We start from the raw sequence: 14,850 nt of genomic DNA, 5'->3' as shown, positions 1-14,850 counted from the left end.
TGTTTTTCTTTTTTAAATATAATACTCCTTGGAGGAGGAGTTAAAAGATTCAGCAGCATGCCAAGTAGAAAAACCACTACCATCAATTTTCTTTCCAATAAAAGACAATGCTCAGAGTGGTTAAATTCCCAGTCTAACCTCACTGGTTGTTGATGAGATTCTCAAAGGCTACTAAATGGAGCAGGGTCTACACCCAGAAGGAAGGAATTTTTATTAGTGACAAAAGTAAAAATTAAACCATCGTATGTGGTGATAACCAAAGAAGCAGGAAAGAGAAGTTTAAAATCAAAAAGATTATTTGAGGGCACATCTCCATAAAGTGGAGGAGCATGGCTCTTTTCAGAATGTGTCAAGAGAAAAAGAAATAGTCCATGTATTTTTCCACTTCCAAATGCATGTACTGAAAGAGTCTGAGAATCATTTGAAAAAGGATTAAGAAGCAACTCAAATAGTTGCCTCATTCAATTTTCCTTAAACTTTTTTTTTAATGATTGACACAGCCCTTCAAGAATCTGCTGAAAATAACAAATCTTCTGCCTATAAAAATACGTGAGCACAGAATTTCATAAATTGCAAGATCCTTGAAGTACAGCTACGGATCTATAGACCCAGATTGAGAACCAGGGGTCTCAGGAGCATGTTTTATGCTTTATGGGGTACAGACAGGAATGCTGGCCAAGTTAAATCAGCACTCCAGCTGCAATAGAACTGTTACCAATACTAACCACTTTATGTAGTTTTCATAGATTTCTAAGTGCTTTCTCGCATCTGAGTTATTTGATGTATTAGCCTAGAAGTAGACATCTAGAGCTCAATAGATTAGGTAAGAAAAAGGGTAATATTGAACACCTACTCTGTGTGATGTTGCTTACAAACGTCTGATATTCTATTAGGATTAGATTTTGTATAAATAAAATGTTCCCTCATGAAACATAAATACCCTTGGTTGGTGAACACTGAAGTGCTCAGCTGCTAATACCTTAGAATGAATATTTATTAGATTTTTTTCCAATGGGAAACAAAATACTTGAATTTTGAAGGTGTTAAGATAGACACCTAGATCAATAATTCTCAAATTTTTTTTTAAGGACTCTGTGGAGGCACATGAGATCCTCTCTTTGCCAATTATGTATCTGTGTGAATCTGGATTTTCTTCATATACTTCAACAAAAACAACATATTGCAACAGATTGGATGCAGAAGCAGACATGAGAATCCAGCTGTCTTCTACTAAGCCAGATTTACAAAGATGGAAACAATGCCACACTTTTCACTAATTTTGGGGTGGGGGGAGGAAATAGTTAACCTGTAACGCATTTTTAAAGTAAATTTACAAATATTTTAAGCTTGCTTTATCTTCTAGATGGTAAATATCAGTAGATATGACCCACATAAACAAAAGCTCTTTGGAGTACTCACCACACTTAAATCAACCTGAGATCAAAAAGTTTGAGAATTTAGTTAAGTTTCAAAGGACAGGTCTGGGTGGATGAGCAAGTCGAGTGGTGAGAGGGTGTGAAGGCAAGAGTCAAGGGATGGAGGAGAGCATTGTGCCTCTTGTCTTGGGGACAGGGTTCCTTGAGTGGTACTAAAAAGTGGAGAGGGAAAGATGCAACCCAGTCTCTTTTCATTTTGTTTGTGGCCTGTCCTAACTAAACACAGTGGTCATGGCAGTGCAGTTTATGACAAGAGATCTCAGAAAACAAGCAAGTATGGTCTGGAATCCTAAAACTGGGAAAAACAACCGCAGGTTAAGGCAGAACACTGAAGTCCTCCTTTTTCTCCAGTGAAAATGGAAAACATTTTTGCAATAACAGAGTTTGTTTTGCCAAATGATACAAGATTTGTTATCATTGGATTTTGTATGGTTTGATAATCATTATTTCGTATTTTGTACTTCCATTTCCTGGGGAAAAAATCTAAAAGGGGACAAATTGGTAGGGGATAGAGAGAAAGCCTAAATGTACCTGCAAAAAAAAAAAATCTTAAACATTTGCCTACTATGCACTAAGCATTGTGCTACAGAGTATATGCTGCAGCAGAGAGGAAACAGTCTTGAATTTGGAATGAGAAAAATTATCTCAAACCATACACTAGTTACACTGTTTTGGTTAATTTAGCCTGAGTCTCGTTTTCTTATCTATAAAATATGGATAATAGTATTTATCTCACAAGGTTGTTAGGGATTAAAAAGAGATTAATTTATGTCAATAGGACAGCATAGTGCCTTATACGTCTTCAATGACTAACCCGGAAAGTGCGTGTAAAGGCCCATCATAGTCCAATAGGGGAGATAAGACAGGTAGACAAACACTTTAAAGCTACAAGGCGGAAGGTCTGACGTGCCGGTGTCACTACAAATGTACTTAGAAAGTGCCGCGGAAATGTAAAAGAAAGGAGGGCCACACTTGTTGCGACCCGGGAAGATGTTTAGGGAAATTAGGGAGTGCTGGGTGAATCCTTCTCCCACTTCTTGACCCCCACGGTCGGTGGCTCCAGCCCAGCATCCTGCCCCAGCTCCAACTCCCCAGCGGGATGTCAACCCGCCTCCCGCGGCTTCCACGCCAGACTGGAAGTGCTCCATACTCCGGCCTTGCCCGACTCCTCCCGGGCACGTGGAGCTGGGGCGTGCAGCCCCAGGTCCCCAGCAGGCATCCATACCGACCTGCGGTCGAGGTCCCCGCACTAATCTGCGCCCACCCATCCCCAGCTCCGCACGGGTATTAAGTAGAGATGGGGAGAGGAACTCCCAAGTTCCCAGCCTCCCACCAACCAGTCTCCTCGCACACTCAGGCACCCTCCGCCTCCCAATTCGCTCTCACGCCACCCGCAGGGGCAGCCCGGAGGCCCTGGACTGCGGCGGAGCTCCGACGCTGGCCCCGGCTCTCCAGAACTGGGCAACACCGCGGCCGGCGTTCGCGCGCTCGCTCATCGATTGGCACTGCCTTGCTCCTCCGGCTCCAGTCGCGGAGAAAGCGGCCTCGAGACTTGGAAAGTCCGGCGGAGCGCGGGGCGGGAACCAAGGCAGGCGGGCCAGGGGATTGCCGATAGCACGGATGGACGCGGGTGCCGGCTCCCGCTGTCTGGCCGGTGGCGGCGCGGGCTAACCTGTGCGGCGCGAGGCCCGAGTCGCGCGTCCGCCTCCCCCTTCCCTCGCGCTCGCGCGCGTGCTGCCTGTTCCTGTCCCCGTCCCCGGGAGGGCCGCCCGGCTGAGGGCTGTCACGCCGCCCGGGGTGGGAGCCGGCGAGCTGCTGAGGTGGGGCAGAAGGGAGGGAGGGAGAGAGGGAGAGCGCGCGGGCGGCGGCGGCTCCTCCCTTCCCCCTCCCGCCGCCGCGGAGAGCGCAGGGAGCAGCCGGGGGCTCGGCGGCGGCGGCGGCGGCGGCGTCTGGCCCCAGCTCCTCCTCTTTCTGCTCCTCCTCCTCTTCTCCTCGCTCCCTCCATCTGCTGTGGTTATGGCCCGTCGCTGGAGCACAAAAGAGTCTCCGCGGTGGAGGTCTGCGCTGGTCTTGCTTTTCTTCGCCGGGGTGTACGGTAAGTGTCCGCGTCTCCGCACCCCGCTGACCGAACAAAGCTGGGGCGACCCTGGGCCCCGAGGCCTCCAGGACGGGGGCTCCCCGAAGAACCGGGGAGAGACTCCGGCCCCCAGAGGGACAAAGACCCGGCGAGGGATGGATGCAGCGGAAGGGGTGTCCCCACACAAAGATGCTTTGGTCCACTCGCCCGCTTCCAGACCCTCAGGGTGTTGGAGGGGGGCTTGGGCGTCCGGGCTAGGGGAGCCCCCCGGGAGCGAGAGTGTGGCGGGCGGACTTACCGACCTGGGCTAGAGGGCCCCGGCGGCCGGCTCTTCGAGGACTCGTAGCCCCTTGCATACTCCACACGCACAAAGATGTGCGACTGTGGGAGAAAGAAGGGGAGGTCGCCCTCGCCGCTGGCCCGGAGGGTTCTGCCACCCCGACCCTCCCGGGGTCAGGAAGTTCTCTTCCCAGTGAAATTCACACCGCACGGATCCCCCACCTTCCCCACTCCCTGAAAAAGCAGCCCGCTATCGTCTTCCATCCTTGCACCTCGGGGGCCGACGCTCTGCTGATCCCGGGCGTGCAGGATCCTGTCCCTTCTCCTGGAGCAGCGCGCGGAAGAAGGCCAGAAAATAGTTTCCAGCCCCACCTCAGTCTCTCCCTCTTAGGGCGTACGTGTCTGCCCAGACTCCTAGTTCGTTTGTCATTTCATCCATCACTGTCTGCAAATGTTGTCACAGTTGCTTTATTCCAATCTGTGGGTTGTGTTACATATATTCCTTTGAGGTTAAGAGAGGGCTGAGACTAGAACCAAGCTTTATGTATTACACTGAGGTCAGAACAAGAGCTACATGGAATTAATTGTAAAGAACATTCATTCCTTGAGAGACTTGAGTTCCACTTCTGACTTGACTGTTCTTGGTTCATCAGTTAAAAACATTAAATAGCTGTTCCAGAGAACACAGTTAACCTTTACTTTTCGGAGTGGTGCTTTGAATTCTTCAGAGGAAAATAATTAGAAGTTACCAATTTTTTTTGGTAAATTCTACTTATAAAAAGTCTAAGTCATTTGCCACAAACATTAATTCCACTAATGGTGGTGGGCTGGAGTTCAGGCAACACGTAACTTACGAGCAAGTAGTGTCTCTTTGAAAAGTATTTATATGTGGACTTGAATGTGATGGTGACTTTTAAAACCTGAGAAATTTCACGGAATGAAGAAGTTGATGAACTGAAATTGGCATTTACTGACAACCAAGAAATAGTAGTTTTTCTGTGTGATTCCAGATGTATTACTCCCAGACCTGATTAATATATTACTGTTTTTGTTTGGGAGAAGGAGAAGAGTTGGTCCACATTTGATGTGGTAATTGCCAATGGTATGCTTATTTGTGACCAGAAAACCCAGTGCATGACTTCTGATTGTTAGTTGTATCAAGTGGCTGTGATCCCTACTCGCCTGGTGGACTTGTGGGTTTGGGTCTGCACCAGAGATCAATAAGCTATTATGTGTTTTTTCTAGCCTGAAGGTGGGTCTAGTTGTGCTCTAAGTTTGGTGTAATGGCCCAGGAGAGAGAAGAAAGTGAGAGGCATCTTTAATCTAGGGTGATTGAGAGTGTCGAGCTTTGTCCTGTCCTATAATCAGAATTGAGCTTTAGTAATATCTGATCAGAATGGATAAATAAATGGATTCTCTTAGCTCTTCTTTCATTAAAAGCTATGTCGTTAATGTTTGGACTAAAAGTCTTGCTTCTAGGGATAAGAGGCTGTGAACCCCATAATTTGTCTTGGTGCACTCCTTTGTAATTGTACACAAAACGACTTTCTGGTAGGTGCTTATCAGAGATTTATGTTTTAGGAATTTTGTGTTTAGTGAGGAATTGTTCGTAGGCAAAAACTAAAACTCCTTTTTCCAACAATATGGGGTGAGATTGTAAAATTAGCAAGTAATTATGCCAAGGGTTGATATCTCAAGCCACACAGCAAATTTTAAAAGTATAAAGAAAAAGATAGTGAGCCGGGCTGAACATTAAAGAGTAAGCAGAGATTAGAGGAATCCTTCACTCTGCAATTGAATAAATTCTCTTTATTGCTGCACTTTGTCTTCTTCTGTCTCTCCAGTTGTATGGGGATTTATATTAGAGGAAAAAAGCTGTAACAGTAGTATGAGGGGGTGGGATTTGTTTTACTTGAATATGCAGTAATTGTGATGAGTAGCAGATGCATCCTGAGAGATAGCCATCGCCTTTTCTGAACCTTTAGAACACATTAGCTATAATTTATTAAACTGTCCCTCATACATCAAAAAGTGTGTGTATTTTTTTTAAGTGGCTTCAGAAATAATTATGAACCCCTGTTAAAGCAACTGAATGATCAGAGTAACTCTTAACATAGACCCAGTGAAAAAATGCAGGTTAATTGGCCAATGTTTGGGCGATTTTGATACTCACTCTTCACAGAGTGACTCTTTTCTTATCTATAATTGCAGTGTTAAAGGACTCTAAGTCATGCCTTGAATATTTGGAATATTTCATATACTTTAAAAAATCTTTACTTTGATGTTTATTCTTTTTTGTTTGTTTTTTTGTATCTTTTTTTTGAAGTATAGTCAGTTTACAATGTGTTTCAGTTTCTGATGTACAGCATAATGCTTCAGTCATTCATGAACATACATACATTTGTTTTTTACATTCTTTTTCACCATAAGTTTCTACAAGATATTGAATATATTTCCTTGTGCTATACGGTATGAATCTGTTGTTTATCGGATTTTGTGAGAATCCTGTATTTTGAAGCGAGAAACACTCTACCAGTGTTCAGTAGGTGTTCTGTGTGATTCAGCGGGTTTGTACATGTAATTACTGGTGTATTTGTGGGAGAGGGCGAGCTGTGAGTCTCTCTACAACATCGTCTTGGCACCTCCCTCCTGATGTTTATTCTCTTCACATGACCATTTTAGTGGAGAATGTGACTATTAAATGTGACCATTTTAGTGGAATAGTGTGACTGTTTTACTTTCAAGTTGCTTTTCTGAATGCCAAAGCCTTATCTGAAACTCTAAATTATGATATGGAATGCAGTTAATGTTTTCTAGGACTAGTTGTTCACAGACCAATAATTATCTTTCATTAACTTACCTGCACTGTGTTCCTGAGAGTTAGGAGAAGGTGAAGGTTAACTTCTGCTGTTATTGGAAGTTTGAAGGGATAACGTTTAGTGGGATGACTGCGAGCTTTGCTGGGCATTGTTTTAGGCCTGCTGTAAGTGAGGAAGGTGCTTCTTCACGTCTCACTTGGGAATATCTGGCTTTTAAGATATGTAGAGATTTCCCAAACTGACTCCTTCTCAAAAGAAGCTGTTAGTCCTAATCACCTCCCAAGCCATAATTTAGTGGTTATGGCAGTTCCATTGATTTATCCTTTTCTGATTGTTTGTCTCCCAGATCAGTGTTTGCTAATCTCTCTCTTTTTTTTTTTCATTCAGATCCATTAAAATACATTTTATGTCACTGCCAGTAAAAAGAACAAGACAAAGCTCTTGAAATAATACTTGCCCATACTACCTGTGATGCACGTTGACATTTTGTTGTATTTCATCTCCCTTCTCTCCCCTTCCTTTCTTCGTTTGCTAGTTTGGACTCATTGATTTTGGACCCACTAATAGAATATAGTTCTTAGTTTGTGAAACACTGCCCTAGATGAAGGCTTAAAATGTAATTTAAAATGTTTGCTGTATTTGTATATCATTTTACAGTAGCCTTGAGAAGTTGCAGATGGTAAAGGCTTCAGTTACTTGCTGCTAGAACCTTTGGGAGCAGTAAGAACTTTTCTTGACATATACTAACCTGTGAAAAAATTAATCTTTAGACTGGTTTTTAGCTTATTATAGTCAAAAGTCCTTTCTGTACACACTACTGTTCTAGATGTTGTGGGAGCATAAAATAATCTTCTTACTCTTGCATTTTATGTCTAATGGGTAGATCTTTTCCTGTGAATTTTATTGAACTTTCAGCAGCATTTTATAAATCTTCAGTTTAAGAATAGACTAGAAGTTCCAACTTTAGAAAGTTTGTAGAAATAAGTGGAATATGAGAAAAAAATCTAAACTGGCTTCCAGTTACTTCTAAAAAAGTCAAGCTTGATTACATAAAATATGTTGATTAAAACTGAATTAATTGCTTAATATAAACCCTTCTTTGGGTTTAGAATCTAAATTATATCCATACCCTAGGGAGCATATAAAGGTATGTGGACATTCCACAAAGTTCTAGGTGTTTACCAGGCAGAAAGTATTAAATGGCCACTTTCAGAGGGGTAGCTATGTTCCAAGGTGCAGTATGGAGGAGACTTGAATGATGTGTGGTAAATTATTTAGAAGGTTCCTAGAAAGTAAAATCTTTGAAGAAAACATAAACATGATGTCAGGCTGAAAAGTGATCAGCAGTTTAAAAAAAAATTGTGGGAAAGGACTTAACTTTTGTGGTTAGAAAATTTAAAGCTTATCAAAAAATTAAGGCAATAGTGAGAACTTTTTGTTTTTCTGATCCAAGGCACTTTTTGTGTCTGGGTTTTTTTTGTTGTTGTTCTTGTTGCTTTTTTCTTACATCTTGTCAATGAAATTACATTTTAAAGAATGAAAGGTAAAAAGAAGGTGAAAACTTTTACTATAGATGAGATTTATGTAGATTTAAGCAAATAGAAAATGTTTTATTTCAGTGTTTTAGAATGCATACTAATCCCGTTCTTGCTACAAGTTTTTATGGGTAAATGAAGGTTGTTCTAACTTAGGAATTGAAGTTGAGTTAATGAATTCTAATTTTTATGGTTACCTTTCCCTACGGTTTCTCTTCATTTTCTCCTCACCCCACCCCGTCCTTTGTGGAAGGAGGAGGGTGAGTAATAGATGTTATGCTACTTACTCCCATTTTCTAAGGTGTAGGATTAGATCCTGCCAATACAGGTTACCAGTCTATCTGTTCAGGTGCATGCCATTCGTCTTTTAAATAGATGTGTATATAGATAGATAGGTCTGTCTGTCTATTTCTATTTAGTTTCAATACTGAATTAGCTTAGGGAATTCTCACAGTCTAAACTAGAGAAGGAAGGGAAGGAAACAAACATTTATTAAATTAAGTTCAAATACTGTGCTGGGTCTTTATTCATTGCCCATTAATCTTAATTAGGTCTCATGTTTATCCCTTTTTTTATGGAAGAGAAAATTGAGGCTCAGAGAAGGCGTCACTTATCTAAGGTCAAACCACTGGGAAGTAGTAGAGCTGAAATTGCAACTGCGACCTTTCTTTTCACTCATTCATTCATTTAGTGCATATTCGTTGAGCACTTGCTTATGTCTGGCACTGTGTAAGGCACGGTAACCCAACGGACATGGTTTCTGCCCTCGTGGATCTCACAGTCTAGTGAATAACTTGCAGTAAGCGCTCTAATAAAAACAAGGGGCAGAGATGGTAACAGACACAGGGTAATTAGAGGAAGGCTGCTTTCTTGAGAGAATAAAAGATCCAAGGATAGCTAACCATGTTACGATTGCGATAGGAGAGCCTTCCACTTGGGAACAACACTGAAAGATCCAGAGTTAGGAAAGAGTTGATGTGGAAGAGCTGGGGCATTGCAGGTAAAGGAATAAAAGCAGGAGTCTGAGCACAGTGGTCGTAAGAGTGACGTGGTGAGGCTAGAATCTTAGGCAGGAAATCAAGGCTCTGGAAACCGTGGTAAAGAGTTTGGGCATATTTTAAGTGTAGCTGTTGATAAGCTTTAAGTGACATCGTGTGATTTATGTCTTGAAACAGTTGCGTTTGCCACTATGTGGATTGTTAATTAGGCACCAGTATTGATGGGGTGATCATGTTTGGGCTGTAACGCCGGTGAGAGACAGCTTGGACCAAGGTGATAGTAGTAGAGAGAGAAAGAAGGGTGTGGATTGCCCTTTTGATGGGGTGGGGTACTTCCTCTCTTGTCACAAGAGGGAAGGGGGAAAATATTGGTGCAAGTATACTTAGGTCTGTAGGTTTTGGGGTAGAAAGATAGAGATTTCTCAAAGTAATAGGACATGAGATCATCAGGTGAGAGTGAAGAAAGGGATGAGAGTTTGGGGGAGATTTCTGTTTCCATAATTCAGTAAATCAGTTTAGACCCCTAGGAAGTTAAGTGTCTGTTTTTTAATCTAGAAGAGAGAATGCTAAGAAGGCTCAGTGTAAGAAGGACACAGCAGTGAATAGCTGTGACAGCAGGAGTTGGGGATTTAAGTTACAAAGGGGAGGCTTAAGAAGGGTTCGGCGGAGAACTCAGTTCTAAGGACTATCATTTTTGTCAATGAAATAAGTACAGAAAACAAAATTTCGTACAGTTTTGTTAAAGTATTCCAGGGAGAAAGTAAAGGGTGGAAAAGTTAGGTTTCAAGGACTTTTTGCCTAAATTAAATGCTTTGTACTAAGTGATTAATTAAAGATTGCTTTATGTCTTGGAAGAGTCAAGAATGAATTGGTGGATTAGAGCTCTTAAGAAATTTTTGGAAAAATAAAGTGACTTTTTACCTTTTCCCCCGAGTTGAAGACTTTATTTATAGAAGGCAACACTTTAGAAGGTCCCAAAACTTCAAAATAAGTGAATCTGACTTAACAGTTTTCCAGTACTCTCTGAACTAGAATTGAGAGCTAGAATTGATAACTCACTACCCTGCTAGTGTCAGTTTGGTGAAGAAGTGAAATTGTTTTACATTCATGTCTTTACTGTTGAATGAGACTAGCTTGATACCTAACCTTTAAGTCTCTGAAATTTCAGTTTTTAGAGATGCAGGACATGGTGCTGATCTTTTCATATTGAGGTTAAATGGAGCAAAGTAGGATGTTTTAGTAGTTGGAATTTACTATTCAAATGTAATTATCTAACTTAATTTCACTGATTGTTAAAGTATCTTTCAGGTTTTAGTACGTTGGAGAAAAGATGAAACTTTTTATCTGTATATTCTGAAATGGAATTTAGTTTCTCGAAATTATTATTGCCTGTTCTAGTGGCACTAAAACCTTTTACCGAGAGTTAGAATACAGAACTCCTTTACCAAAAAAAAAAGCCTTGCTTAAATCCTCCAAGTAACTCTGCAAAGTAGGTATTATTAGAAGAAACTGAAGCTTTGAGAGTAGTGGTTTGCCTAAGGTTCACACCTCCCTCCTGCTGTTCTCTTCATGTAAAGGCCCGTTATTATTATTTTTTTAATCTCCACTGTTGTAACAGCCCCACTTGTCTTGGCTCTAGTCTTGTCCTGATTTACTCATATCACACATAGGAGCAGCAGAGTGACTCTTCTAAAGTTAAGGTATGATTACGTAACTTTCTTGCTTAAAGCCTACCAGTAGTTCCCTATTCTTAAAATGGAAGCATCACTCTGCCCTTCACAAGCTAGCTGGTTTTTCCCTTGTTTCTTGTCACTCCCCTTCACCACCCACGCCCATGTTCCTGGCCCATGTTCCTGTCTTCGTTCCTATCTCCTGGCCTTTGCATACACTGTTCCCCCTGCCTGTTTTTAGCCTTCTTCATCCACCACTTTCTTCTCTAGGCTAACTCCTGTGGTCCTTTGGCTTTCCTTTAGATGTTACCTCCTTTGGGAAGTCTTTCCTGGTTCCTCAAAACTAGGTGCCCATCTCCTGAGCATCTCGGACTGTTCTTATAAGCAGTATTTGGTATTTTCCTGTTTTACTTCTCTGTGTTCCCCTGGAGCAGTGCTATCCAACTGATACATGATGTGAACCTTAAATGTAAGTCATATACATAGTTTTAAATTTCCTAGTAGCCACATTAAAAAAGAAAAAAAAACAGGTGAGATTGATGTTAATCGTACGTTTATACTATCATTTTGACATGTATTCAATACAAAATTATTAATGAGATAGTCTGCATTATGTTTTTCATACTAAGTCTTCAAAATCCAGTGTAAATTTTATTCTTACAGCTCATCTCAGTCAGACTAACCACATTTCAAATGGTTAATAGCTACTTTGAAAACAGTCAGTGTCTGTTAAAGCTGAGTGTAAACATGCCCTGTGATCAAGCAGTTCTGCTCCTGGTATGAACTCAGCAGAAGTAGAGACGTCATGTGCGTCAGAAGACACGTACAAGAATATTCATAGCATCCTTACTTGTTATAATTCCAGACTAGACACAGCCCATATGTCCATCAGCAATAAAATGGATGAATAAATTATGGTATATTCATATAAGGGAAAACTGTGCAGCAGCAGTTCTCAAGTTTTTGGGACTCAGGGATCCATAATTATTGAGTAATTCAATGAATGTTTTTAGATGGTGAATATATATGTTTTTCTTTCTTTAAAAAAATTTTTTTAAAATTGAAGTACAGTCAGTTACAATGTATCAGTTTCTGGTGTACAGCACAATGTCCCAGTCATATATATACATACGTATTTGTTTTCATAGTCTTTGATTAAAGGTTGTTATGAGATACTGAATATAGTTCCCTGTGCTATACAGAAGACTTTTTTTTAAATCAATTTTTATATATAGTGGCTAATATTTGCAAATCTCAAACTCCCAAATTTATCCCTTCTCACCCCCTTTCTCCAATAACCATAAGATTGTTTACTATGTCTGCGAGTCTTTTTCTGTTTTGTAGATGAGTTCATAATGTCCTTTTTTCCTTTTTCTTTTTCCTTTTCTTTTTCTTTTTCTCTTTCTCTTTTTTTGATTCCACATATGAGTGATATCATATGGTGTTTTTCTTTCTCTTTCTGGCTTACTTCACTTAGAATGACAATCTCCAGGTCCATCCATGATTGCTGCAAATGGTGTTATTTTATTCTTTTTCAAGGCAGAGTAGTATTCCATTGTATAAATATACTACAACTTCTTTATCCAATCATCTGTCAGTGGACATTTAGGTTGCTTCCATGTCTTAGCTATTGTAAATAGTGCTGCTATGAACATTGGGGTGCATATATCTTTTTGAATTAGAGTACTCTCTAGATATATGCCCAGATGTGGGATTGCTGGATCATATGGTAAGTCTATTTTTAGTTTTTTGAGAAATCTCCATACTGTTTTACATAATGACTACACCAAACTACATTCCCACCAGCAGTGTAGGAGGGTTCCCTTTTCTCCACACCCTCCAGCATTTATCATTCATGGACTTTAAATGATGGCCATTCTGACTGGTGTGAGGTGATACCTCATTGTAGTTTTGATTTACATTTTGGCATATATGTATGTTTCAAAATAATATTAGAAATTCAAGTTGAGAGGTTGTTAAGATATTTATTAACCCATTTAAAATAAGAAATCCCATTACATGTGACCGTAAATAGCATACCTTTTTTAAATATGTAAAATGAAAATTAGATTTTCAAAAACAAGGTTTAGTGAGAAGAGTGGTGTTGCTGTACATTTTTGCAAATCACTGTAATGTCTGACTTAATAGAAAACAGCTGATTTCTCATGCCTGCTTCTGCACAGTCTATTGTGATGTGTTTTATTAGGAAGAAAATATGGCTTCATGTAGATAATTGTAAAGGGAGAAGAATTTTAGTAGCCTTTTCAGATAAATGTGAATGTTCTTTGATGCTACACCAGAACTTGACAAGTAGTAGTTTTTTAAAGTTTAGTTGCAACATGGAATCTGAAATCTTATCAGTGAACTTTCTGCGTTCTGCTAAACTCTGAAAGGGTCTTGGGGACTCCCAGAAGTCTACCGACCACACTTTGAAGGTAACTTGCTAAAAGGTAATGAAGAAGAACAAACTAAAAAAAAAAGAAAAAGAAAGAACAAACTACTGCTACAGTTATCATGGGTAAATTTCACAGGTTGATCAGAAGTTAGACACAAAATTATAGCTACTGTACGATTATAATGTGAGAAGTTAGAATAATGTAGGAGAGTAGTTATCTGTTGGGGTGAGACAGGGACCAGACAGTGATTGAGGTGGGTACCAGGGAAGCTTCTGGGCTGCTGGTCAAATCTGTTTCTTGACCTAAGTGGTGGTTTACACAGATAGGGGTTTTTTGGGTTATAACTCGTGGAACTAGAAACTTAACAATTTGTGCATTTTTGTATGTATATTTCAATTGAAAGTTACTAAATAATAATTTTTTTCAATCAAATAATGTTGAATAAAGTGTCCATAGAAGGTTTCCTGATAATGTAGATTCTCTCTAGTGTTTTGTGTTTTTTGTTCTTTTTTGTTTAATTTTTTTCCCATTGTGTCAGATAATTAAAAATAATTTTAAAACCTTGTACTTTAGAAAATTTCAGACATATTCAAAAGTAGAGACACTAGTATAATTAACCTGATATACCAACATCCAGCTTCAACAAATGATCAGTATATGGCTAGCCTTGTTTTATCTAGACTTCTACCCACTCCCTAAACACACATGATTTTGAAGCAAATCCCAAATAACTAATCTAATAATATTTCAGTATCTATCTCTAACATGTGAAAGCCTCCCAAAAAAAAAAACCCACAAAACTTAAGCCCAATACCATTATCACACTTAAAAGTTAACAATTCCTAGTTATTATTACATATCTAGCCATATGCATATTGCCCTGGTTGTCATATAAATATGATATTTTAGAAACTGTTTGGATCAAGATCCAAGTAAGGTCCATACTCTGCAATCATTGATATCTTTTAAGTCTTTTACTGGCTCCCCATCCCTTTTCTCTCTCTCTCTATTTTTTAATTTTAAGTGTAAATTTGCTATAGGTTTCTGATACTCTTAATCAAATTGGAGATACAACTTAAATTCCTGTATAAAATATGTTTTTGAGAATAGATGTTTAATTTTGTCACATAAGTTTTTTTGTTTCCAAAATGATCATAAGGTATTTATGAGGGCCAGAATAATGTGAGTGAATCATACCTAGCATAATACCAGACAGTACTTGTTGAATAAATGAGTTCATTTACCCATGAATGGAATAAATTACATTCATGTGATTCCTAATGTTGAACTACTTTTGCATTTGTGGGATAGGCCACGTCAAGTTGGTAATGATATATTATCTTCTAATCTGCTGGAATACATGTGCTAATTGTTTTAAGGCTTAGTGTTTCTATCTATGAGATCAGTCTGTAGTCATACCTCCCTCCACCCCTTTTCTTTCTCTCTCCTGTAACCTGACTTCCTCTCTCCTCTACCTGATTTTCATATTTCTTAATCTGTGCTTTAAGATACACTTATAATAGCTAAACCTTTTTTTAAGTTGATTTCAGTGGTCAAGAACAGTGTAAAACATTTTAGGGCTCAAGTTGTGATTATTTTACCTTTTCAGATTAGAAAAGGAGAGTGTTTATGAACTGTAT

General features: G+C 39.9%; 1 protein-coding gene across 2 annotated transcripts in view; it reads left to right on the top strand.

Moving 5' to 3' along the window:
* Positions 1–2,114: 2,114 nt before the first annotated feature.
* The window catches only part of LRP12 (LDL receptor related protein 12), an 81,132-nt gene continuing 68,396 nt past the window's right edge, over positions 2,115–14,850 (top strand). The window contains exon 1 of one of the 2 annotated variants that reach the window (XM_072949597.1): positions 2,115–3,531. In XM_072949597.1, the coding sequence (XP_072805698.1) occupies positions 3,453–3,531 (79 nt within the window). In that variant the 5' untranslated portion in view covers positions 2,115–3,452. The remainder of the gene's footprint in view (positions 3,532–14,850) is intronic. The other variant, XM_006216384.3, reaches the window with a different exon arrangement.

The sequence above is a fragment of the Vicugna pacos genome, chromosome 25 (genome assembly GCF_048564905.1).
Source record: "Vicugna pacos chromosome 25, VicPac4, whole genome shotgun sequence".
In the NCBI taxonomy this organism is placed as follows: Eukaryota; Metazoa; Chordata; class Mammalia; order Artiodactyla; family Camelidae; genus Vicugna; species Vicugna pacos.
The sequence above is the reverse complement of the archived record's forward strand: the minus strand, read 5'-3'. Positions and strand labels throughout refer to the sequence as shown.